Below are 26,944 nucleotides of genomic sequence, written 5' to 3'. Positions count from 1 at the left end.
AGGAACATTAGGTGTCTAGGAGGGAGGACCCCAGGAATATTAGGTATCTAGGAGGACCCCAGGAACATTAGGTGTCTTAATAGACCCCAGGATCATTAGGTGTCTAGGAGGACCCCAGGAACATTAGGTGTCCATAGGGAGGTCCCCAGGAACATTAGGTGTCCATGAGGGAGGTCCCCAGGAACATTAGGTGTCTAGGAGGACCCAGGAACATTAGGTGTCTAGGAGGCAGGACCCCAGGAACATTATGTATCTATGAGGGAGGTCCCCAGGAACAGTAGGTGTCTAGAAGGGAGGACCCCAGGAACATTAGGTATCTATGAGGGAGGTCCCCAGGATCATTAGATGTCTAGGAGGACCCCAGGAACATTAGGTGTCTAGGAGGACCCCAGGAACATTAGGTGTCTAGGATGGAGGACCCCAGGAACATTAGGTGTCTATGAGTGAGGACCCCAGGAACATTAGGTGTCTATGAGTGAGGACCCCAGGAACATTAGGTGTCTATGAGGTAGGACCCCAGGAACAATAGGTGTCTATGAGGGAGGACCCCAGGAACAATAGGTGTCTATGAGGGAGGACCCCAGGAACAATAGGTGTCTATGAGGGAGGACCCCAGGAACATTACGTATCTAGGATGGAGGACCCCAGGAACATTAGGTGTCTAGGATGGAGGACCCCAGGAACATTAGGTGTCTTAATAGACCCCAGGAACATTAGGTGTCTTAATAGACCCCAGGAACATTAGGTGTCTTAATAGACCCCAGGAACATTAGGTGTCTTAATAGACCCCAGGAACATTAGGTGTCTTAATAGACCCCAGGAACATTAGGTGTCTTAATAGACCCCAGGAACATTAGGTGTCTTAATAGACCCCAGGAACATTAGGTGTCTTAATAGACCCCAGGAACATTAGGTGTCTTAATAGACCCCAGGAACATTAGGTGTCTTAATAGACCCCAGGAACATTAGGTGTCTTAATAGACCCCAGGAACATTAGGTGTCTTAATAGACCCCAGGAACATTAGGTGTCTTAATAGACCCCAGGAACATTAGGTGTCTTAATAGACCCCAGGAACATTAGGTGTCTTAATAGACCCCAGGAACATTAGGTTTCTTAATAGACCCCAGGAACATTAGGTTTCTTAATAGACCCCAGGAACATTAGGTTTCTTAATAGACCCCAGGAACATTAGGTGTCTAGGAGTTACCCAGGAACATTAGGTGTCTAGGAGGACCCCAGGAAAATTAGGATCTAGGAGGGAGGACCCCAGGAAAATTAGGTATCAAGGAGGACCCCAGGAACATTGTGTCTAAAAAGACCCCAGGAACATTAGGTGTCTAGGACGACCAAGGGAACACTAGGTATCTAGAAGGACCCCAGGAACATTAGGTGTCTAGGACGACCACAGGAACATTAGGTGTCTAGGAGGACCCCAGGAACATTAGGTGTCTAGGAGGACCCCAGGAACATTAGGTGTCTAGGAGGGAGGACCCCAGGAACATTAGGTGTCTAGGAGGGAGGACCCCAGGAGGACCCCTGGAACATTAGGTATCTAGAATGGAGGACCCCAGGAACATTAGGTGTCTAGGAGGACCCCAGGAACATTAGGTATCTAGAAGGACCCCAGGAACATTAGGTATCTAGAAGGGAGGACCCCAGGAACAATAGGTATCTAGCAGGACCCCAGGAATATTAGGTATCTAGGAGGTGGGACCCCAGGAACATTAGGTGTCTAGGAGGACCCCAGGAACATTAGGTATCTAGAAGGGAGGACCCCAGGAACAATAGGTATCTAGGAGGACCCCAGGAATATTAGGTATCTAGGGGGGACCCCAGGAACATTAGGTATCTAGGAGGGGGACCCCAGGAACATTAGGTGTCTAGGAGGGAGGACCCCAGGAACATTAGGTGTCTAGGAGGACCCCTGGAACATTAGGTATCTAGAGGGAGGACCCCAGGAACATTAGGTGTCTAGGAGGACCCCAGGAACATTAGGTATCTAGAAGGGAGGACCCCAGGAACATCAGGTGTCTAGGAGGGAGGTCCCCTAAAATTCATCAATTCTACAGCACAACGGCAGAGTCATATCTTAAGTGTAAAACTAACAATGACTCAATAATCCATGCCTTCTGGGAAAGCTATGAAGTCCCAAAGTTATGGGCGGAGTTAGACAGTTGGCTGTCAGAAGTTTTACAATGTAAATGTACTTTGAATCCATGTGTCTGCATATTTAAAGACATGGCCTATGAGGGTGCAGTGAAATACCCAATAGTGGGGACCATACTTTTCTCGTCAATGATTTTGAAAAAACATTTACTTCATAACTGGAAATCAAATGACCCTCCATCATTACGACTGTTGATGAATCAAATGTATTGTTACAGAAACATTGAAAAGGTGTGTGTTAGAGAAAAATAGAACGGTCAATGAGACCATATGCCATAGAATGCTACAAGCACTGGACAGTTCCAGGGGATAAAGGATGAGGGGGACTGTAGTTGAGACATAGGTGATGTCCTGTATTGTTGCCATGGCAACGTGTATGATGCAGGTGTGATGCATTGACATTTGTTGAAATTTGTCTGTATTCATACCTCTTGACTTATTTCACATTTTGTTGTGTTAGAGCCTGAATTCAAAATGGATTTTTAAAAAAATGTTTAATCACACCCATCTACCCACAAAACCCCACAATGACAAAGTGAAAACATGTTTTTAGAAATTTCTGAAATTGTATTGTAATGTTAAGTTGTGTGATTTTTTGTCCATGTAAGTTTTGGTAAGAAAAGAGCTGATCACAATCCTTTACTCCACATGACAGACTATCATATCTGTTCTCCATGTTACGAATCCCTTTTGGCCCGACAGTCTAGGGGGGATGGTAATGAGACCCGTAACATAACTCATGCAAATTATAATTGTGACAAAGTAAAAGTGTGAACGAAATAACCACGACAACTGAAATTATACCATCAAACTCAGGGTTTATTGTAAAACACACGGTAATGGGGGGAGCAGGAAAAGGGGCTGAGCTGGACCCAAGGAAAGAAACAATAAGCATCCAAAACACCCCTAAGCTAGACTAGCCTACTTTAACAGCTAACTAACTAACCAAAAATACAGTGGGTGGTCCGCCCACTTCTAACTAGTGTTTTTAACAAAGTCTACCTACGGGTAGTGTATGCCCATGGGCGACTTGTCTTGGTTTCCCCTTTTCCCACCAGCAATCAAACACAAACACCATAACCAAAACAATACTCACAGGAGATGACAAAGTGATTTGGAGGTGCTCAAACAAAAGAGAGGTTAAGACACAAAGAGAGAGTGAAACACAGAGACCTACAGACATGGCATTTACAGAGAGATTGAGCTCCAGAGCAAACAACTGATGGGGTTTTTAAACCAAGGGAAAGGAACTGTGATAGGGTAGGAAACAGGAGGAGGTGTGTCTTCTGATTGATGATTGATTGTTGACTGATTGGGGAGTGATGATTTTCACCTGTGAGGGCAGAAGGAGAGAAAAGAAACACACAGGATACTTGTATCCGTAACACTCCACTACAGAGCTGATCCTTTATTCTACATGACAGACTATCATATCTGTTCTACACTACAGCGCTGATCCTTTACTCCACATGACATACTATCATATCTGTTCTACACTACAGCGCTGATCCTTTACTCCACATGACATACTATCATATCTGTTCTACACTACAGCGCTGATCCTTTACTCCACATGACATACTATCATATCTGTTCTCCACTACAGCGCTGATCCTTTACTCCACATGACAGACTATCATATCTGTTCTACACTACAGCGCTGATCCTTTACTCCACATGACATACTATCATATCTGTTCTCCACTACAGAGCTGATCCTTTACTCCACATGACAGACTATCATATCTGTTCTCCACTACAGAGCTGATCCTTTACTCCACATGACATACTATCATATCTGTTCTCCACTACAGCGCTGATCCTTTACTCCACATGACAGACTATCATATCTGTTCTACACATTACATTTCTATCTCAATACGTTGTTACTTTGATATGTGTGTGTGAGGCAGAGATACAGAGGCCAACATTACTGAGGATTGTCTCAAGTTCACTGATAAACTCTGAAGAAAAAGGGATGGAGAGAGAGAGGTAAAGAGAGAGAGAGGAATAGAGAGAGAGAGAGGTAAAGAGAGAGAGAGAGAGAGAGAGAGGAATAGAGAGAGAGAGGTAAAGAGAGATGTATAGAGAGAGGGATGAGAGCGGTATGGAGAGAGAGGAATAGAGAGAGAGGTAGAGAGAGATGTATAGAGAGAGGGATGAGAGCGGTATGGAGAGAGAGGAATAGAGAGAGAGGTAGAGAGAGATGTATAGAGAGAGGGATGAGAGCGGTATGGAGAGAGAGGAATAGAGAGAGAGATAGGTAGAGAGAGATGTATAGAGAGAGGGATGAGAGCGGTATAGAGAGAGAGAGAGGAGTAGAGAGATGTATAGAGAGAGAGAGAGGAGTAGAGAGATTGATGTATATAGAGAGAGAGAGGAGTAGAGAGATTGATGTATATAGAGAGAGAGAGAGGGATGAGAGCGGTATAGCGAGAGAGAGAGAGAGAGGAGTAGAGAGATGAATATAAACTCAGTATAAAAAGAAACCACCTCTCACTGTCAACTGCGTTCATTTTCAGCAAACTTAACATGTGTAAATATTTGTATTATCATATCGAGACATAAACTGAACAAGTTCCATAATAAGGGGGGTCAAAATCAAAAGTAACAGTCAGTATCTGGTGTGGCCACCAGCTGCGTTTAGTACTGCAGTGCATCTCCTCCTCATGGACTGCACCAGATTTGCCAGTTCTTGCTGTGAGATGTTACCCCACTCTTCCACCAAGGCACCTGCAAGTTCCCAGACATTTCTGCTGGGAATGGCCCTAGCCCTCACCCTCTGATCCAACAGGTCCCAGACGTGCTCAATGGGATTGAGATCCGGGATCTTCGCTGGCCATGGCAGAACACTGACATGTCTGTCTTGCAGGAAATCACACACAGAACGAGCAGTATGGCTGGTGGCATTGTCATGCTGGAGGGTCATGTCAGGATGAGCCTGCAGGAAGGGTACCACATGAGGGAGGAGGATGTCTTCCCTGTAACGCACAGCATTGAGATTGCCTGCAATGACAACAAGCTCAGTCCGATGATGCTGTGACACAACCCCCCAGACCATGACGGACCCTCCACCTCTAAATTGATCCCGCTCCAGAGTACAGGCCTCGTGTAACGCTCATTCCTTCGAAGAAAAACGCGAATCCGACCATCACCCCTTGTGAGGCAAAACCACAACTCGTCAGTGAAGAGCACTTTTTGTCAGTCCTGTCTGGTCCAGCGACGGTAGGTTAGTGCCCATAAGCAACGTTGTTGCTGGTGATGTCTGGTGAGGACCTGCCTTACAACAGGCCTACAAACCCTCAGTCCAGCCTCTCTCAGCCTATTACAGACAGTCTGAGCAGTGATGGAGGGATTGTGCATTCCTGGTGTAACTCAGGCAGTTGTTGTTGCCATCCTGTACCTGTCCCACAGGTGTAATGTTCGGACATACCAATCCTGTGCAGGTGTTGTTACACGTGGTCTGCCAATGCGAGGACGATCAGCTGTCCGTCCTGTCTCCCTGTAGCGCTGTCTTAAGCGTCTCACAGTATGGACATTGCAATTTCTTGCCCTGGCCACATCTGCAGTCCTCATGCCTCCTTGCAGCATGCCTTGCCTAAGGCACGTTCACGCAGATGAGCAGGGAACATGGGCATCTTTCTTTCGGTGTTTTTCATAGTCAGTAGAAAGGTCTCTTTGGTGTCCCAAGTTTTCATAACTGTGACCGTAATTGCCTACCGTCTGTAAGCCGTTAGTGTCTTAACGACCGTTCCACAGGTGCATGTTCATTAATTGTTTCTGTTTCATTGAACAAGCATGGGAAACAGTGTTCAAACCCTTTAAAATGAAGATCTGTGAAGTTATTTGGATTTTTATGAATTATCTTTGAAAGACAGGATCCTGAAAAAGAGACGTTTCTTTTTTTTGCTGAGTTTATATATACAGAGAGCGAGAAAGGAATAGAGAGAGAGGTAAAGAGAGATGTATAGAGAAAGGAATGAGAGAATGGAGAGTCAGCATGTGGGAGACGAGGTCTTGTGGGTCGTGGTTGGCTGTTCCATTCCAAAGGTCTGTTAACAGGAAGTAGACTTGGAACCCTAACCAGCTGGACTCAGCTACAAAATACACCTCACTCAGCATAAACAACACATCACTTTTTACAGTCACCACCTGTGTGTGTGTGTGTGTGTGTGTGTGTGTGTGTGTGTGTGTGTGTGTGTGTGTGTGTGTGTGTGTGTGTGTGTGTGTGTGTGTGTGTGTGTGTGTGTGTGTGCGTGCATGCAGACTGACTCACACGGTCCCTACTGGAAGTCAAAATTCTGACGTTACTCTTATCTTTCTCTTCCTCTGTCATTGTTCTTTAAAAACTTCTGACTTGTTCCTCATGATCTTTCTCTTCCTCTGTCTTGTCCCTGTCTCTGCTCTCTCTCTGTCGACTAAAGTCAATTGAGTTGATCTTATTATTTCATTCGATTCTTATTTAAAGTTGAGAAATGAAGAATGTTTTAACTTCAGAGGTAATATATAGATACTTTTCATGTTTCTATATTTGATCAGTGGAAGTATTTCTCACACTGAATCCTAACCTATCGTTGATATGACAATAACAACATGTTCCTGTGTATGTTATCTCTTTATCCATGCACGGCATAGTGCCAGAGAGGAACTCATAAAGGCCCAGTAAAGCAGAGATAATATCTATGCAAATACCTCGACCATCTCTATATTTTCTCTTTTTATCTGTTCCCCCTATCTCCTCCCCTCCTCCTCATGTTTTTTTTGCTGAGAGAGGGCCTGTGGTATCAGAGAAGGGAGGTTAGTGTTATCGGAACAGGCAGGGTGTGTGTGTACTAAGCTGTTTCTAATCAGAGTTAGAGGGCGAAGGATGAGGTCACATGTGGCTGAGGTTTCTCCAGGGATCATCATATAGATTCAGGACAGTCTAGACCAGGGATCATCAACTAGATTCAGGACAGTCTAGACCAGGGATCATCAACTCGATTCAGGACAGTCTAGACCAGGGATCATCCACTAGATTCAGGACAGTCTAGACCAGGGGTCATCAACTAGATTCAGGACAGTCTAGACCAGGGATCATCAACTAGATTCAGGACAGTCTAGACCAGGGATAATCAACTAGATACAGGACAGTCTAGAGCAGGGATCATCAACTAGATTCAGGACAGTCTAGACCAGGGATCATCAACTAGATTCAGGACAGTCTAGAACAGGGATCATCAACTAGATTCAGGACAGTTTAGGCCAGGGATCATCAACTAGATTCAGGATTCAGGACTAACTTGTGTACAGGTATACCAGAGAAGCCACATCCCTGATTGGCAGATTATTGGCAACCCTGATTAGAAGCACCTGTTGCTCATCAGTTGCTCACCTGTGTTCCCTACAAACGCTGTTTTGAATTTAAAAAAATGGTACCTACACACTGAAGAAGGCTGCAAAGCTGAAAAGTATGTGAACGCTATCCCTGCCGCAGTAAAACCAAGCCTTATGCAACATATTTCTGAATTGACAGGTTTTATGCACCAACCAAACTGCTGTAAGAGCGCGATGGTCCCATTTTGATTCACATCTAGATGTTAAAATCCCAGCACAGGGTAGTAGTATCTTCATGAAGTGGCCGTGATGTCAAGTAGCACAGAAACATGTGTCAGAACAACATCACTTGACCACCTGACTACCACGCTACTCTGCTAATCTGCTGAGGCATTCTACCTCACGGTTCATTAACCCAGAGTAAAGTGCAATGCTGCATCTCTCTCTCTCTCTCTCTCTCTCTCTCTCTCTCTCTCTCTCTGTCTCAGCAATAATAATAGTGGAAATGGGATTACCATTAACAACAACAACAATAACAATATTAATGAGAATAATATCTGATACTGACCCTCCCTCCCTCTAGGTAACCACACCTCCTCCTCCAACCTGTCTGTCCCCCTCCCCCCACCAGAGGGCGATGATGACTACAGTGATTACTACTCTGAGGCAGAGGGTGTGGTGGGGTTAGGGGATGGGGTAGAGATGAGGCCCCTGGCCCCCCAGGACCCCAATGGCCCTATGAGGATGAACGGCTGGCTCATCTGTAAGGACCAGGATGAGATGTTGAACCTGGCCTTCACCGTGGGATCATTCCTTCTATCAGCCATCACTCTGCCGCTGGGCATCGTCATGGACAAATACGGCCCACGAAACCTACGACTGCTGGGCAGGTAGGAGAGAGCGAGAGGAGGAGGGACAGTGGGTGGAGGAGGGGGGAGTCTGAGTTCAGTCTGTGTTGGTTTAAATGGTTAAACAGGTGTGAGTTGACGAGGTATGAGTTTACATGGTGTATGCTGATTGGCTGACAGTCGTGGTATACCACGGGTATGACAAAACATCTAATTACGTTGGTAACCAGTTTATAATAGCAATAAGGCACCTCGGGGGCATTGCGTCGTGCCTAAGAACATTCCTTAGCCATGGTATACATGTATACATCAGCGATGTTGCTCTTGCTGCTGGTAATTCTCTGATCCACCTCTACGCAGATGACACCATTCTGTATACTTCTGGCCCTTCTTTGGACACTGTGTTAACAAACCTCCAGACGAGCTTCAATGCCTTACAACTCTCCTTCGTGGCCTCCACCTGTTCTTAAATGCAAGTAAAACTAAGTGCATGCTCTTCAACCAATCGCTGCCTGCACCTGCCCACCCGTCCAGCATCACTACTCTGGACGGCTCTGACTTAGAATATGTGGACAACTACAAATACCTAGGTGTCTGGTTAGACTGTAAACTCTCCTTCCAGACTCACATTAAGCATCTCCAATCCAAAATGAAATCTAGAATCGGCTTCCTATTTCGCAACAAAGCATCCTTTACTCATGCTGTCAAACATACCCTTGTAAAACTGACCATCCTACCGACCCTCTACTTCGGCGATGTAATTTACAAAATAGCCTTCAACACTCTACTCAACAAATTGGATGCAGTCTATCACAGTGCCATCCCATATCACTAAATCCCCATATACTACCCACCACTGCAACCTGTATGCTCTCGTTGGCTGGCCCTCGCTTCATACTCATCACCAAACCCACTGGCTCCAGGTTCTCTATAAATATTTGTTAGGTAAAGCCCCACCTTATCTCAGGTGGGGCTTTATGGTGTCATCTGTGTAGAGGGGGATCAGAGAATCACCAGCAGCAAGAGCGACATCATTGATGTATACAGAGAAGAGAGTTGGCCAGAGAATTGAACCCTGTGGCACCCCCATAGAGACTGCCAGAGGTCCAGACAACAGGCCCTCCGATTTGACACACTGAACTCTATCTGAGAAGTAGTTAGTGAACCAGCCGAGGCAGTCATTTGAGAAACCAAGGCTGTTGAGTCAGCCGATAAGAATGTGGTGATTGACAGAGTTGAAAGCCTTGGCCAGGTCGATGAATACAGCTGCACAGTATTGTCTCTTATCGATGGTGGCTATGATATCGTTAAGGACCTTGAGCGTGGCTGAGGTGTACCCATGACCAGCTGGGAAACCAGATTGCGTAGCGGAGAAGGTACGGTGGGATTCGAAATGGTCTGTGATCTGTTTGTTGACTTGGCTTTGGAAGACCTTAGAAAGGAAGTGTAGGATAGATTTAGGTCTGTAGCAGTTTGGGTCTAGAGTGTCTCCCCTTTGAAGAGGGGGATGACTGCGGCAGCTTTCCAATCTTTGGGGATCTCAGACGATACGAAAGAGAGGTTGAACAGGCCAGTAATAGGGGTTGCAACAATTTTGGAGGATCATTTTAGAAAGAGTTGGTCCAGATTGTCTACCCCAGCTGATATGTAGGGATCCATATTTTGCAGCTCTTTCAGAACATCAGCTATCTAGATTTGGGTGAAGGAGAAATGGGGGAGGCTGTGGGTGGTGCAGGGCTGTTGACTGGGGTAGGGGTAGCCAGGTGGAAAGCATGGAAAGCTGTAGAAAAATTATTATTGATATTCTCAATTATTATGATTTATCGGTGGTGACAGTGGTTCCTAGGCTCAGTACAGTGGGCAGATGGGAGGAGGTGCTCTTGTGGACTTTACAGTGGCCCAGAATGTTTTTGAGTTTGTACTACAGGATGCAAATGTCTGAAAAGTTGCAAATTGCGGGGGCTGTTTGATTCTAATGCAGAATGCCACAGGATGTTTTTGTGCTGGTCAAGGGCAGACAGGTCTGGAGAGAACCAAGGGCTATATCTGTTCCTGGTTCTAAAGTTTTTGAATGGAGCACGCTTATTTAAGATGGTGAGGAAAGCACTTTTAAAGAATAACCAGACATCCTCTATATGATATTGATGTATTGTTTGTGTGTATTCCAGTGCCTGTTTCTCCTTCTCTTGTCTTCTCATCGCCTACGGAGCATACAACCCTGATGGTGAGTAGACTACCTAGCATACAGTACCATGTCACCAAACTACCTTATCACCAAACTTCCATATCACTATTACTACATCAACTAGTTGTAATGTCACCAAAATACCATATCACGATCACTACATCACCTAGCTACCATGTCACCTAGCTACCATATCACCTAAAAAACACATTAGTATCACTATAATACCTAGCTACCATATCACTATATTACCTAGCTACCATATCACTATATTACCTAGCTACCATATCACTTAGCTACCATATCAACATATCACATAGCTACCATATCTCATAGCTACCATATCACCTAGCTACCATATAACCAAGCTACCATATTACCTAAATAACATATTAGTATCACTACAATACCTAGCTACACTATTACCTAGCTACCATATCACCATCACTACACTACACCTTGATAACATATCACTATATTACCTAACTACCATCTCACTATATTACCTAGCTACCATATCACCTAGCTACCATATCACTATATTACCTAGCTACCATATCACTATATTACCCAGCTACCATATCACCTAGCTACCATATCACTATATTACCTAGCTACCATATCACCTAGCTACCATATCACTATATCACCTAGCTACCATCTCACTATATTACCTAGCTACCATCTCACTATATTACCTAGCTACCATATCACCTAGCTACCATAGCACTATATTACCTAGCTACCATATCACCTAGCTACCATAGCACTATATCACCTAGCTACCATATCACCATCACTACATTACCTTGCTACCATATCACAATATTACCTAGCTACCATATCCCTGTATTACCTATCTACCATATCACCTAGTTACCATATCACCTAAATAACATATTCGTATCACTACAATACCTAGCTACAAAATTACCTAGCTACCATATCACTACATTACCTTGCTAATATATCACTATATCACCTAGCTACCATATCACTATATTACCTAGCTACCATCTCACCTTGCTACCATATCACTATATCACCTAGCTACCATATCACTATATCACCTGGCTACCATATCACTATATTACCTAGCTAACATATCACTATATCACCTAGCTACCATCTCACTATATTACCTAGCTACCATATCACTATATTACCTAGCTACCATATCACCATCACTATATCACCTAGCTACCATCCCACTATATTACCTAGCTACCATATCACCTAGCTACCATAGCAACATATCACATAGCTATCATATCGCATAGCTACCATATCTCATAGCTACCATATCACCTAGCTACCATATCACATTGCTACCATATCACCTAGCTACCATGTCACCTAGCTATCATATCAACATATCACCTAGCTACCATATCACATAGCTACCATATCATCTAGCTACCACGTCACCTAGCTATCATATCAACATATCACCTAGTTACCATATCACATAGCTACCATATCACCTAGCTACCATGTCACCTAGCTACCATATCAACATATCCCCTAGCTACCATATCACCAAGCTGCCATATCACTATGTGTGTGTGGGTGTGTATATCTTTAGGGTGTATGTGTGTGAACGTGTGTCCATTTGTGTTTATGTGTATGTGTGTCTGAAGGGAATACGTGTGTCTGTGTCTGTGTGTGTGTCTGTGTCTGATGGTGTCTCCGTCTTCCTCCACAGAGCTGTCAATCCTGATCTTCATTGCGCTGACATTTAACGGCTTCGGAGGAATGTGCATGACCTTCACCTCCCTCACGGTGAGAGAGAGAGAGTATGGTACAGTGTCTGTCTGAGAGAGAGGTACAGTGTCTGTCTGAGAGAGAGGTACAGTGTCTGTCTGGGAGAGAGGTACAGTGTCTGTCTGAGAGAGGTACAGTGTCTGTCTGAGAGAGGTACAGTGTCTGTCTGAGAGAGAGGTACAGTGTCTCTGTCTGAGAGAGAGAGTAGTGTACAGTCTCTGTCTGGGAGAGAGGTACAGTGTCTGTCTGAGAGAAGTACCGTGTCTGTCTGGGAGAGAGGTACAGTGTCTGTCTGGGAGAGAGGTACAGTGTCTGTCTGGGAGAGAGGTACAGTGTCTGTCTGGGAGAGAGGTACAGTGTCTGTCTGGGAGAGAGGTACAGTGACTGTCTGAGAGAGAGGTACAGTGTCTGTCTGAGAGAGGTACAGTGTCTGTCTGAGAGAGAGGTACAGTGTGTGTGTGTGTGTGTGTGTGTGTGTGTGTGCATGTGCGTGTGTGTGTGTGTGTGTGTGTGTGTGCGTGTGTGTGTGTGTGTGTGTGTGTGTGTGTGTGTGTTCTGTTCAGATTTCTCCATATTAACTTGTGATCCAAAACAGAAAGTGTGTTTCATTGACGTGTGGGTGTGTTTTGCATACTGTTTGTCTCTGTCTGTGTAGAGAACATTGTGTCATTCGGCCTCAGTTGTTTTCAAAGATTTTCTCTTTTGCATTACACAAATCCATGTCATCTCGATACCATATCAAAACATGTCAGCACACAAACCCTCTTGTGTCCTCTCTCCCTCCTTCTCTCTCTGGCCAGGCGCCCTGTCTCCTGTCCTGGGAGAGAGAGGGAGAGAGAGGGAGAGAGAGAGGGAGAGAGAGATAGATGGGGAGAAAGGTCATTATCACTGTTCCAGTACTTCTCTCCCACATTTTGCTTTGAACAACAACAACACAGACTTGCTCCAACTCTCTCTCTCTCCCACATATCTGCATCCTTAATGTAGATCCACAATGAAACATTGTAGCATTCAAGGACAGACAAACACAGAGAGTTAGAGAGGTGAAAGACAGAGGAGGGGGATAACCTCCCATCCTCCAAAATATTCTGTGATTTTAGAGTTTATAGTCTGATAGACAGACATTTTCTAGTAGCTTGGTGGTAGTTGAACTAAATTCAAATCTAGGTAGTGTTTTCAGTGGGTAACTACTGTTTTCCCATGTAGCGGTGTAGCTAACAACTGGAACTACACACTACTGTTTTACCATGTAGCGGTGTAGCTAACTACTGGAACTACACACTACTGTTTTACCATGTAGCGGTGTAGCTAAATTCTGGAAGTAAGCACAACTTTTTTGGCTAAAATAAAATCATAGGCTAAACTACACCTACTAACAGGTTAACATAAGACACCAAAGTGATTTGTAGTGTAGAACTTTTCAGATTTAGATCTGATCATATTTCACAAAGTAGTTTGGATGTAGTGAACTACTTTATCAAAGTAACTTTAGTTCAGTAAACTGTACTTTTCTTAAGGGTAACTTTAGTGTAAATTAACTTCTTCCAGTGTGAAGCAATTGGTAGATTGGTAAACTTAATTTCGGAGTAGCTTCCCCAACACCGCACATAGTCAGGACATCCGTCTTCACATTCCCCTCTCTTCATCCTTCTGGTTCCCTCCCTCCCTCCTTCCTGCTTTCTCTTGTGAATAACTGCAGTCCAGCGCTTTACCATGGTGATATACACTACCCAGTACAATTACCATGGTGACACTACCCAGTAAACTTCCCATTACAGTAAACATCTCCCCCTCTCTTCTCCCCCTCTCTCTGTCCTTCCATTGTACAGTCTTTAAGAGCAGGCAGGTTAATCATTAGACTCTTTTAGTCTTGGTTCTGAAGTGAGGCCTGAGGTAGTAGTTGGGTAATAGTGGTGAGTTACAGCTGGGATCAAGGTCAGGGTTAAAGAGAGCTCCTTTAGTTATGTAGATGACTGTTATCACACACGCACGCACGCACGCACGCACGCACGCACGCACACACACACACACACACACACACACACACACACACACACACACACAGTGTTATGTAAGGGAGTGCTTGTTGTTGCTCAGCCACTCGTACAGACAGAGACAGAACAGCCTGTGAACACTGAATTAATTGACAAATTATTGGGCCTCCACTGTTCTCTCTCTCTCTCTGTCTCTCTCTCTGTCTCTCTCTCCTCTCTCCTCTCTCTCTCTCTCACCTCTCTCCATATCTCTCTCCTCTCTCTCTCTCTCTCTCTCTCCTCTCTCCATATCTCTCTCCTCTCTCTCTCTCCTCTCTCTCTCTCTCTCTCTCTCCTCTCTCCCTCTCTTCTCTCCTCTCTCCTCTCTCCATATCTCTCTCCTCTCTCCATATCTCTCTCCTCTCTCTCCTCTCTCCCTCTCTCTCCCTCTCTCTCTCCTCTCTCCTCTCTCCCTCTCTCTCTCCTCTCCCTCTCTCTCTCCTCTCAACTCTCTCCTCTCTCTCTCGTCTCTCCCTCCCTTTTCTCTCTCCCTGTCTTTTCCTGGAAATGTAAAAGAGTTGGCACTCTGTTTCTCCTGAGCCCAGTTCTGTTTCCCCGTGAAGTAATTCAAGTGTTCAACAGCGTTGGATGGAAGACCAGACCCGGGTCATTGTGCTGTGGTGTGACAGTCAGAACAGTTTGATCGGTTCCCACCTCCCTTGTACCTCACTGGTTCACCTCCAGAATACTGGTACTGCCTGGTACCACCCTCACAATGGCACTAGTGTCCCTAGCCCCTACCTCCTGCACCCAACACCTTGTCACTGCTATCCCTAACACAGCCCGTCGCTGGGAGCTCAACAACAGGGCTGAGGAATGCACAATACACTGGCTGACTGTTATTCCCACATCAATATCAAAGCCATTGGAACATTACTACTTAACTCCAGTGATCTGAGCACAGAATCACTTTTAATGCAATACTTTAGACTCCAAACCCTCAGAGAGACACCAAACACCAAGGAGTAGAATAAAAAATCAAATCAAATTTTATTTGTCACATACACATGGTTAGCAGATGTTAATGCGAGTGTAGCGAAATGCTTGTGCTTCTAGTTCCGACAATGCAGTAATAACGAACAAGTAATCTAACTAACAATTCCAAAAAACTACTGTCTTATACACAGTGTAAGGGGATAAAGAATATGTACATAAGGATATATGAATGAGTGATGGTACAGAGCAGCATAGGCAAGATACATTAGATGATATCGAGTACAGTATATACATATGAGATGAGTATGTAAACCAAGTGGCATAGTTAAAGTGGCTAGTGATACATGTATTACATAAGGATGCAGTTGATGATATAGAGTACAGTATCTACGTATGCATATGAGATGAATAATGTAGGGTATGTAACATTATATAAGGTAGCATTGTTTAAAGTGGCTAGTGATATATTTACATCATTTCCCATCAATTCCCATTATTAAAGTGGCTGGAGTAGAGTCAGTGTCATTGACAGTGTGTTGGCAGTAGCCACTCAATGTTAGTGGTGGCTGTATAACAGTCTGATGGCCTTGAGATAGAAGCTGTTTTTCAGTCTCTCGGTCCCAGCTTTGATGCACCTGTACTGACCTCGCCTTCTGGATGACAGCGGGGTGAACAGGCAGTGGCTCGGGTGGTTGATGTCCTTGATGATCTTTATGGCATTCCTGTAGCATCGGGTGGTGTAGGTGTCCTGGAGGGCAGGTAGTTTGCCCCCGGTGATGCGTTGTGCAGACCTCACTACCCTCTGGAGAGCCTTACGGTTGAGGGCGGTGCAGTTGCCATACCAGGCGGTGATACAGCCCGCCAGGATGCTCTCGATTGTGCATCTGTAGAAGTTTGTGAGTGCTTTTGGTGACAAGCCGAATTTCTTCAGCATCCTGAGGTTGAAGAGGCGCTGCTGCGCCTTCCTCACGATGCTGTCTGTGTGAGTGGACCAATTCAGTTTGTCTGTGATGTGTATGCCGAGGAACTTAAAACTTGCTACCCTCTCCACTACTGTTCCATCGATGTGGATAGGGGGGTGTTCCCTCTGCTGTTTCCTGAAGTCCACAATCATCTCCTTAGTTTTGTTGACGTTGAGTGTGAGGTTATTTTCCTGACACCACACTCCGAGGGCCCTCACCTCCTCCCTGTAGGCCGTCTCGTCGTTGTTGGTAATCAAGCCTACCACTGTTGTGTCGTCCGCAAACTTGATGATTGAGTTGGAGGCGTGCGTGGCCACGCAGTCGTGGGTGAACAGGGAGTACAGGAGAGGGCTCAGAACGCACCCTTTTGGGGCCCCAGTGTTGAGGATCAGCGGGGAGGAGATGTTGTTGCCTACCCTCACCACCTGGGGGCGGCCCGTCAGGAAGTCCAGTACCCAGTTGCACAGGGCGGGGTCGAGACCCAGGGTCTCGAGCTTGATGACGAGCTTGGAGGGTACTATGGTGTTGAATGCCGAGCTGTAGTCGATGAACAGCATTCTCACATAGGTATTCTCTCTCTCTCTCTCTCTCTCTCTCTCTCTCTCTCTCTCTCTCTCTCTCTCTCTCTCTGTCTCTCTCTCTATGTCTCTCTCTGTCTGTCTCTATCTATGTCTCTCTCTCTCTCTCTCTCTCTCTCTCACACTCTATGTCTCACACTCTCTCTCTCTCTCTCTCTCTCTCTCTCTCTCTCTCACATTCTATGTCTCTCTCTCTCACACTCTCTCTCTCTCTCTCTCTCTCTCTCTCTCTCTCTCTCACTCTCTCACTCTCTCTCTCGCTCTCTCTCTATGTCTCTCTCTCTCTCTCTCTCTGTCTCTCTCTCTCTCTCTCTCTCTCTCTCTATGTCTCTCTCTCTCTCTCTGTCTCTCTCTCTCTGTCTCTCTCTCTGTCTCTCTCTCTCTCTCTCTATGTCTCTCTCTCTCTCTCTCTATGTCTCTCTCTCTATCTCTCTGTCTCTCTCTCTCTCTATCTCTCTCTCCACTTCCCCCTCTCTCTCTCTCTCTCTGTCTCTCTCTCTCTGTCTCTCTCTCTCTCTCTATCTCTCTCTCTCCACTTCCCCCTCTCTCTCCATCTATCTCGCTCTCTCAATCTCTATCTCTCTCTCTCCACTTCCCCCTCTCTCTCCATCTATCTCTCTCTATCTCTCTCTCTCCACTTCCCCCTCTCTCTCCATCTATCTCTCTCTCTATCTCTCTCTCTCTTCAGCTCCCTAACATGTTTGGTGATCTGCGTTCTACATTCATTGCTCTGATGATTGGTTCCTATGCCTCCTCTGCTGTCACCTTCCCTGGAGTCAAGGTAACACACACACACACACACACACACACACACACACAATTGTTTTACTTTCCAAACAATTAATTAGTTATAGACTAAGCAAGTCAGTTAAGAACAACTTCTTATTTACAATGACTGCCTACACCGGCCAAACCCTAACCAAGACACCACTGGGCCAATTGTGTGCCACCCTATGGGACTCCAAATCACAGCTGGTTGTGATACAGGAAACAACAACAACTGTAATGGATCACCTAGGAATCAACAGCAACTTTTAAAGATCACCTAGGACACAAAAACAACTGTTATAGATCACCTAGGAAACAAAATCAACTTTTAAAGATCACTTAGGAAACAACAACAACTGTTGTAGTTCTCCTAGGAAACAAAAGCAACTTTTAAAGATCACCTAGGACACAACAACAAAAACAGTTATAGATCAACTAGGACACAAATACATCTGTTATAGATCACCTAGGACACAACAACAAAAACAGTTATAGATCACCCAGGAAACAAATACATCTGTTATAGATCACCTAGGACACAACAACAACAACTGTTATAGATCACCCAGGAAACAAATACATCTGTTATAGATCACCTAGGACACAACAACAACAACTGTTATAGATCACCTAGGACACAACAACAACAACTGTTATAGATCACCAAAGAAACAACAACAACAACGGTTATAGATCACCTAGGAAACAACAGCTGCAACAACAACTGTTACAGATCACCTAGGAAACAACAACAACAGCTGTTGTAGATCACCTAGTAAACAAAAAATACAACTGTTACAGATCACCGATATCATGCTGGGCCAAGTGTTTCCTAGGTGATCTATAACAGTTGTTGTTTCCTAGGTAATCTAAAAACAATTGTTGTTGTTTTTGTTTCCTAAGTAATAGAAGAATAGAATTTGATTTGATTTGATTTGATTTATGTTATTGTTGTTTGTTTCTTAGGTGATCTATAACAGTTGCTGTTGTTTCCAAGGTGATCTATAACAGTTGCTGTTGTTTCCTAGGTGATCTTTAGCAGTTGTTGTTGTCTCCAAGGTGATCTATAACAGTTGTTGTTGTTTCCTAGGTGATCTATAACAGTTGTTGTTGTTTTCTAGTTTTAAGGGTTAAGGGTTAGGGTTAGATATATACCAGTTGTTGTTTCCTCGGTGATCTATAACAGTTGTTGTTGTTTCCTAGGTGATATATAACAGTTGTAGTTGTTTCCTAGGTGATCTATAACAGTAGTTGTTGTTTCCTAGGTGATCTATAACAGTTGTTGTTATGTCCTAGGGTTAAGGGTTAGGGTTAGGGTTAGATATATAACAGTTGCTGTTTCCTAGGTGATCTATAACAGTTGTTGTTGTTTCCTAGGGTTAGCGTTAGATATATAACAGTTATTGTTTGTTAGGTTATCTGTAACAGTAGTTGTTGTTTCCTAGGGTTAGGGGTAAGGGTTAAGGGTTAAGGGTTAGGGTTAGGGTTAGATCTATAACAGTTGTTGTTTGTTAGGTGATCTATAACAGTAGTTGTTGTGATCTTTAACAGTTGCTGTTTTATCCTAGGTGATCTATAACGTTGTTGTAGTTTCCTAGGTGGTATATAACAGCTTGTTGTGTTGTTGGTTTTTCCTAGGTGATCTATAACGTTGTTGTAGTTTCCTAGGTGGTATATAACAGCTTGTTGTGTTGTTGGTTTTTCCTAGGTGATCTATAACGTTGTTGTAGTTTCCTAGGTGGTATATAACAGCTTGTTGTGTTGTTGGTTTTTCCTAGGTGATCTATAACGTTGTTGTAGTTTCCTAGGTGGTATATAACAGCTTGTTGTGTTGTTGGTTTTTCCTAGGTGATCTATAACGTTGTTGTAGTTTCCTAGGTGATCTATAACAGCTTGTTTTTGTCATTGTTGTTGTTTCTTATGTGATATAGAACAGTAGTTGTTGTTGTTTCTTAGGTGATCTATGACAGTTGTTGTTGTTTCTTAGGTGATCTATAACAGTTGTTGTTGCTACCTAGGTGATCTATAACAGTTGTTGTTGCTTCCTAGGTGATCTATAACAGTTGTTGTTGTTCCTAGGTGATCTATAACAGTTGTTGTTGTTTCCTATGTGATCTATAACAGTTGTTGTTGCTTCCTAGGTGATCTATAACAGTTGTTGTTGTTGTTCCTAGGTGATCTATGACAGTTGTTGTTGTTTCCTATGTGATCTATAACAGTTGTTGTTGTTTCTTAGGTGATCTATAACAGTTGTTGTTGCTTCCTAGGTGATCTATAACAGTTGTTGTTGTTTCTTAGGTGATCTATGACAGTTGTTGTTGTTTCCTATGTGATCTATAACAGTTGTTGTTGTTTCTTAGGTGATCTATAACAGTTGTTGTTGCTTCCTAGGTGATCTATGACAGTTGTTGTTGTTTCCTATGTGATCTATAACAGTTGTTGTTGCTTCCTATGTGATCTATAACAGTTGTTGTTGATGTTTCCGAGGTGATCTATGACCTTGGTGTGACCTTCATCACCATCATGGTTGTCTGGGCAGCGTGTTCCGGCCTCGTCTTCTTCAACTGCTTCTTCAACTGGCCCCTGGAACCTTTCCCTGGCCCCGAGGACATGGACTATAGGTACACACCACACACACACACACACACACACACACACACACACACACACACACACACACACACACACACACACACACACACACACACACACACACACACATAGTAGTAGTAACAGTAATACCAGCCGTTAGGGGGGCTACATGTACAGTATTTTCCATCAGTGTGAGGGTAGGGTAGGGTAGGGTAGGCTGTATGTTCATGTAATGGGCAGTAGAATGAGTAGTAGAATGTGCAGTAGAATGTGCAGTAGAATGTGCAGTAGAATGAGCAATAGAATTTGCAGCAGAATTGGCAGTAGTATATACAGTACTGTTAGAGGTCAAGCTCCAGGTCAGCTCAGGAATGTTTAACTGAACTGTGTTACATTTACACTGGAATAACATGACTCTCCCTCCCTCCCTCCCTCCCTAGTGTGAAGGTAAAGTTCAGTTGGCTGGGTTTTGACCATAAGATCACAGGGAAGCAGTTCTACCATCAGGTGACCACGGTGGGGAAGCGTCTGAGTGTGAGCAACAGTCTGAAGCAGAGAGAGCTGGCCACTAAGGAAGGACACAAACTCTGTCTCTCTACCATGGATCTGGAGGTCAGCAAAAGACCCAATGAGGAATGTAAGGACCCAGCACAAATCTTTATACAACATTACACAATGTGGCCTCCCGAGTGATGCAGTGGTCTAAGGCGTCACCACAGACCCGGGTTTGATCCCAGGCTGTGTCACAATCTGCCATGACCGGGAGTCCAATAGGGTGGCACACAATTGGCCCAGCGTAGTCCGGGTTAGTGGAGGGTTTGGCCGGAGAGGTTTTACTTGGCTCAACGCGATCTAGCGACTCCTTTTGGTGGGCCGGGCGCCTACAGGCTGGCGTTAGTGCTGCTGATTTCTGGGTTAAGCAGGCGGGTGTTAAGAAGTGCGGTTTGGTGGGCCATGTTTCAGAGGACACGTGACTCATCCTTCGCCTCCCGAGCCCATTGGGGATTTGCAGCAATGAGACAAGATTGTAATTGGCTATGACGAAATTGGGGAGAAAAAAAGGGGGTAAAACACAACGAAAAAACTAAAATACATGCCACAATATTCTGCCAACTTAAAACAACACAACATACAGGTAACTGCCAAAATAAAGGAAACCCCAACATGTCTTAATAGGGCGTTGGGCCACCAACCGCCAGAACACATTCAACGCACCTTGGCATAGATTCAACAAGTGTCTGGAACTCTATTGGAGGGATGTGACACCATTCTTCCTGGAGCAATTCCATCATTTGTTGTTTTGTTGATGCTGTCTTAGACTCCGCTCCAGAATCTCCCATAAGTCTTCAAGTGGGTTGAGATCTGGTGACTGAGACGGACATGGTATAGTGGGTTGAGATCTGGTGACTGAGACGGACATGGTATAGTGGGTTGAGATCTGGTGACTGAGACGGCCATGGTACAGTGGGTTGAGATCTGGTGACTGAGACGGCCATGGTACAGTGGGTTGAGATCTGGTGACTGAGACGGCCATGGTATAGTTGGTTGAGATCTGGTGACTGAGACGGCCATGGTATAGTGGGTTGAGATCTGGTGACTGAGACGGCCATGGTATAGTGGGTTGAGATCTGGTGACTGAGACGGCCATGGTATAGTGGGTTGAGATCTGGTGACTGAGATGGACATGGTATAGTGGGTTGAGATCTGGTGACTGAGATGGACATGGTATAGTGGGTTGAGATCTGGTGACTGAGACGGCCATGGTATAGTGGGTTGAGATCTGGTGACTGAGACGGCCATGGTATAGTGGGTTGAGATCTGGTGACTGAGACGGACATGGTATAGTTGGTTGAGATCTAGTGACTGAGACGGCCATGGTATAGTGGGTTGAGATCTGGTGACTGAGACGGCCATAGTATAGTGGGTTGAGATCTGGTGACTGAGACGGCCATGGTATAGTGGGTTGAGATCTGGTGACTGAGACGGACATGGTATAGTGGGTTGAGATCTGGTGACTGAGATGGACATGGTATAGTGGGTTGAGATCTGGTGACTGAGACGGCCATGGTATAGTGGGTTGAGATCTGGTGACTGAGACGGCCATGGTATAGTGGGTTGAGATCTGGTGACTGAGACGGCCATGGTATAGTGGGTTGAGATCTGGTGACTGAGACGGACATGGTATAGTGGGTTGAGATCTAGTGACTGAGACGACCATGGTATAGTGGGTTGAGATCTGTTGAGACGGACATGGTATAGTGGGTTGAGATCTGGTGACTGAGACGGACATGGTATAGTGGGTTGAGATCTGGTGACTGAGACGGACATGGTATAGTGGGTTGACAAGATCTGGTGAATGAGACGGACATGGTATAGTAACCCTAAGCATGATGGGAACCAGATCTGGTGACTGAGACGGCCATGGTATAGTGGGTTGAGATCTGGTGACTGAGACGGACATGGTATAGTGGGTTGAGATCTGGTGACTGAGACGGACATGGTATAGTGGGTTGAGATCTGGTGACTGAGACGGCCATGGTATAGTGGGTTGAGATCTGGTGACTGAGACGGCCATGGTATATGGTTTACATTGTTTTCATGTTCATCAAACCCTTCAGTGACCACTCATGCCCTGTGGATGGGGCATTGTCATCCTATGGGGGCATAGCAATGGTAGACAAAATAATGGCCAAATGAGGATTTTTATACATAACCCTAAGCATGATGGGAACCTGTGTGGAAGCAGCTGCTTTCGATATACTTTGTATCCCTCCTTTACTAAGGTATTTCCATTATTTCGGCAGTTACTTGTACATACCAGCATGACACAATGTTCATACAACAACGCACGACCTTCATTCAATGTTCAGACAACAGAACACAACACATAGTACAACATAATACAGTGTACATACAACACCAAACATATACTACAATAACCTTGAAAACATTTGAAACACATCTCTTCTCTGCCTCCGCTTCTCTCCTTCAGCCCAGTCGTTCATGCAGAGCATCATCAGCCCTCTCTTCATCCTCTCTCTGGTCACCATGTCCATCACTCAGCTCCGTCTCATCTTCTACATGGGAGCCATGAACAACATCCTGGAGGCCCTCAGCGATGGAGACCTCAACACTGGTGAGTACTGCTGCTAGGGCTGGGTGAGCCATGAACAACATCCTGGAGACCTCAACACCGGTGGGTACTGCTGCTAGGGCTGGGTGAGCCATGAACAACATCAAGGAGACCTCAACACTGGTGGGTACTGCTGCTAGGGCTGGGTGAGCCATGAACAACATCCTCCAGTGATGGAGACCACAACACTGGTGGGTACTGCTGCTAGGGCTGGGTGAGCCATGAACAACATCCTGGAGACCTCAACACTGGTGGGTACTGCTGCTAGGGCTGGGTGAGCCATGAACAACATCCTGGAGACCTCAACACTGGTGGGTTCCCCATATGGAAAATAATCATGACAATCAAATAAGAATGTTGTACAGCAGGAGAAGATCATTTGTACAAAAATGTAATAAGTAATCTGGTAAGATATGTTTACCATGTATGTCAGCGGTGTCATTGTATATGTGTTTTCTACATACTCTACCAGTCAAAAGTTTGGATACACGTACTCATTCCAGGGTTTTTCTGTATTTGTACTATTTTATACATTATAGAATAATAGTGAAGACATCAAAACGATGAAATAACACATATGCAATCATGTAGTAACCAAAAAAGTGTTAAATAAATCTAAATATATTTTATATTCTTCAAAGTAGCCACCCTTTGCCTTGATGACAGCTTTGTACACCCTTGGCATTCTCTCAACCAGCTTCATGAGGAATTCCAACAGTCTTGATGGAGTTGCCACATATGCACATATGCTGAGGTGTTTTAAAATGCACCTCTCTTCTTTTCCTCCTCCCTATGTTCTTTTTCTCTCCTGTAGTGGAGAGAATGGAAGTTGGTAAGACTGCAGGCCTATTGGATTAGACTAGTAGATATAACATCTAAAACGAGCCTGTCTGTCTCTTAGCTTTCCTAGCCTCACCTAAAACGAGCCTGTCTGTCTCTTAGCTTTCCTAGCCTCACCTAAAACTAGCCTGTCTGTCTCTTAGCTTTTCTAGCCTCACCTAAAACTAGCTTGTCTGTCTCTTAGCTTCCCTGTTTTTAGTTACTGTCTCGGTTGTATAGACTGCTAACATGTAATAGTGCAGAGTGGCCAACCATCTTGTGGAGAGCAGGGTTTTGTTCCAGCCCTGCTCTAACATACCTTATTCTACTCATCAGCTGCAGATTTCTAGCAGCTGAATCAGTTGTGTTACAGCAGGGCAGGAGCAAAAGCCTGCACACTCAGTAGCTCTCCACGGGGAGGGTTGGCTACCTCTGCTTTAACCTTAGCTTACCGTGTTAGGTACTGCTAGCATTAAATCCTAGTCTTAGGCGTGACCAGTGAACCTTAGCTTACCGTGTTAGATACTGCTAGCATTAAATCCTAGTCTTAGGCGTGACCAGTTAACCTTAGCTTACCATGTTAGCTACTGCTAGTATTGAACCCTAGTCTTAGGCGTGACCAGCTAACCTTAGTGTGATGCTAAACCTTAGGACTCTATTGAATCCGTATTGCGGAAGTTCAGCTCTGAAGCCCAATTGAAATTTAAGAGCAATGTTCTCGCATTGGCTGAGACTGCATTAAAGGTAATTGCTGAATAGGTCAGCTCAATTGGAAATTCTATAGCAAGTGCTATTAGCATTTCACCCTAGTTTTGTGATGACTGTGATAGTTACCTTTGTCATTCAAATTTAGCATTAACCTTAACCATGTAATAGTTATCATTGGTACTATTGGTTAGCTTCATAAGCTTGTATAATACAACCGCATTAGCATCAACCTTAGCCTCTGTGTTAACTGTGTTGTTGCTGTACTTCTCCCCCATAGAGATAGATAGAAGACTCATCTTTGTATCTGTGCCATTATAGTGTCTGTGACAGACTGGGCAGCGCCATTTGAGGCTATTGATCATTATGAAGTTGTTAACAAAAAAAATCACGATTGGCTGTTCCCTCTTGATGACCCGGTTGAACATGACTCCAACGGAGTGAACAGGAGGGATCAGCCAATGGAGTTGGAAGTCCCACCCAGTTGAATACATTAAAATGGTGGAAATCCTCAATGGCGCTGCCAATGCTAATATGTCCTTTTGGCCACTAGAGACCTCTATATTCTCTATGTTCTCCCCCAACCTAGCCCAGTCCTTGACTGTCCCTGCCCTGAGCTAAACCAGTACTGGGTAGCTGCTAGCCTATCATCAGTTACTAGATCTACTACTCATTAACTTACTACCGTAATCATTAATGCTAAAACCCAGGAACTCTATGGACTAACATGGAATAGTTATTTATTAGACTGGCTAATAATCTGTTGTCTCTCTCTCTCTGTGTGTCTCTGTCCTCTCTCTCTCTCTCTCTCTCTCTCACCACTCCCTCTCTCTCCTCTCTCTGTCCTCTCTCTCTCTGTCTCTGTCTCTGTCCTCTCTCTCTCTCTCTCTCTCTCTCTCCTCTCTCTCCACAGTCAGTTTGTACTCCTCTATCTTCGGCATGCTGCAGTTACTATGTCTGATGACGACTCCAGTGATTGGTCAGATTATGGACTGGAAGCTGAAGGACTGCGAAGATGCAGAGGGGGAGGAGGAACTGTGTAGCAAGTAAATTACTATGTCACCTAATCCTTACATCCTAACCCCTAGGCCCTACAGAGAGTTTCAGAGGCACAAAGATCATACCCCCAAAACATTCTAATTTACAATAAAAGTGACTCCAAAATGACACAATACAATATTCACCATTGGGCACAACATAATCTGAAACACAACCAAAACAAACAGTAGATGCATCCAGCGAGTTTGTAGAGTCACAAGCTTGGTGTAGTCATTGCGTGCTGGGAATAGGGGACCATTACTAAACTGTTGACTACTTGAATAAACTATAAGTGAATTTGTTCAAATACTTACGACATCTTCAAGCAGGGGGGGAGTAGATGCATAAAGTGCTTTCATTTCATTTAAATGATCAAACAAATGCAGTACAGCCAGCCAGCATAGTAAAGTAAGTCACTAGCAGGTAGCCCTTACCCTCTATGGGGATCTGAGAGGTTTGGATAAGAGTGCCTAGGCTAAGGGTTGATGTCTGTGTGATTGGCTGATGAGAATAGGATCGGACCTCCTCTCCCCTCTCTAACCCTAACCTCCTCAGGGACCAGCTCAAGGCCAAGCCCAGAGACAGACAGATCCAGAAGGTGACCAATGCAATGCGAGCGTTCATCCTGACCAATGTCCTATTGGTGGGATTCGGCATCACCTGCCTGGTGCCCAACCTCCCACTGCAGGTAAGTGCTCCATCCAGCTATAACTCAAACTAGTACCCGCCTCCTTACCTTCTCCTGGCCAATCAGCAGTAGCTGTCCAGGACAAAAATTGGTGACAGCTGATGTTGGAATGAGATGTGAGTGGTGCTCTATCGCCACCTATAGGCCTTCAAGTGGAACTACAGCTAGACACCACTACTACTCTCTATAGCGGACAGCATCACACACTTGCCCCTACACCAGGCCTGGGCAAAGGCTGGCCCGGGGGCCTTACGCGGCCCGCGATCTGATTCAATACGGCCCTTGGAATCATGCTCAGAACACATAAAGATTTTGCGATAGTAAAGTTTTGAAAAATGTTTTCAAATTAATAGCCCAATGGATACTCGCTTTGTGTAATGATATAACTCCCACCGCTTCTGGGACATTTATT

The 26,944-nt window shown here is 44.7% G+C and overlaps 1 protein-coding gene across 2 annotated transcripts in view; it reads left to right on the top strand.

Moving 5' to 3' along the window:
• The window catches only part of LOC112235414 (large neutral amino acids transporter small subunit 4), a 38,634-nt gene that overhangs the window by 5,822 nt on the left and 5,868 nt on the right, over nt 1-26,944 (top strand). Inside the window, exons 3-12 of one of the 2 annotated variants that reach the window (XM_042309165.1) lie at nt 8,067-8,373; nt 10,500-10,555; nt 12,222-12,298; nt 17,478-17,570; nt 20,045-20,178; nt 20,590-20,786; nt 23,142-23,285; nt 24,097-24,114; nt 25,720-25,852; nt 26,400-26,532. In XM_042309165.1, the coding sequence (XP_042165099.1) occupies nt 8,067-8,373; nt 10,500-10,555; nt 12,222-12,298; nt 17,478-17,570; nt 20,045-20,178; nt 20,590-20,786; nt 23,142-23,285; nt 24,097-24,114; nt 25,720-25,852; nt 26,400-26,532 (1,292 nt within the window). The remainder of the gene's footprint in view (nt 1-8,066; nt 8,374-10,499; nt 10,556-12,221; nt 12,299-17,477; nt 17,571-20,044; nt 20,179-20,589; nt 20,787-23,141; nt 23,286-24,096; nt 24,115-25,719; nt 25,853-26,399; nt 26,533-26,944) is intronic. The other variant, XM_042309166.1, reaches the window with a different exon arrangement.

The sequence above is a fragment of the Oncorhynchus tshawytscha genome, linkage group LG30, assembly GCF_018296145.1.
Source record: "Oncorhynchus tshawytscha isolate Ot180627B linkage group LG30, Otsh_v2.0, whole genome shotgun sequence".
NCBI classification, from domain to species: domain Eukaryota; kingdom Metazoa; phylum Chordata; class Actinopteri; order Salmoniformes; family Salmonidae; genus Oncorhynchus; species Oncorhynchus tshawytscha.
This window is presented reverse-complemented; position numbering and strand designations above follow the sequence as displayed.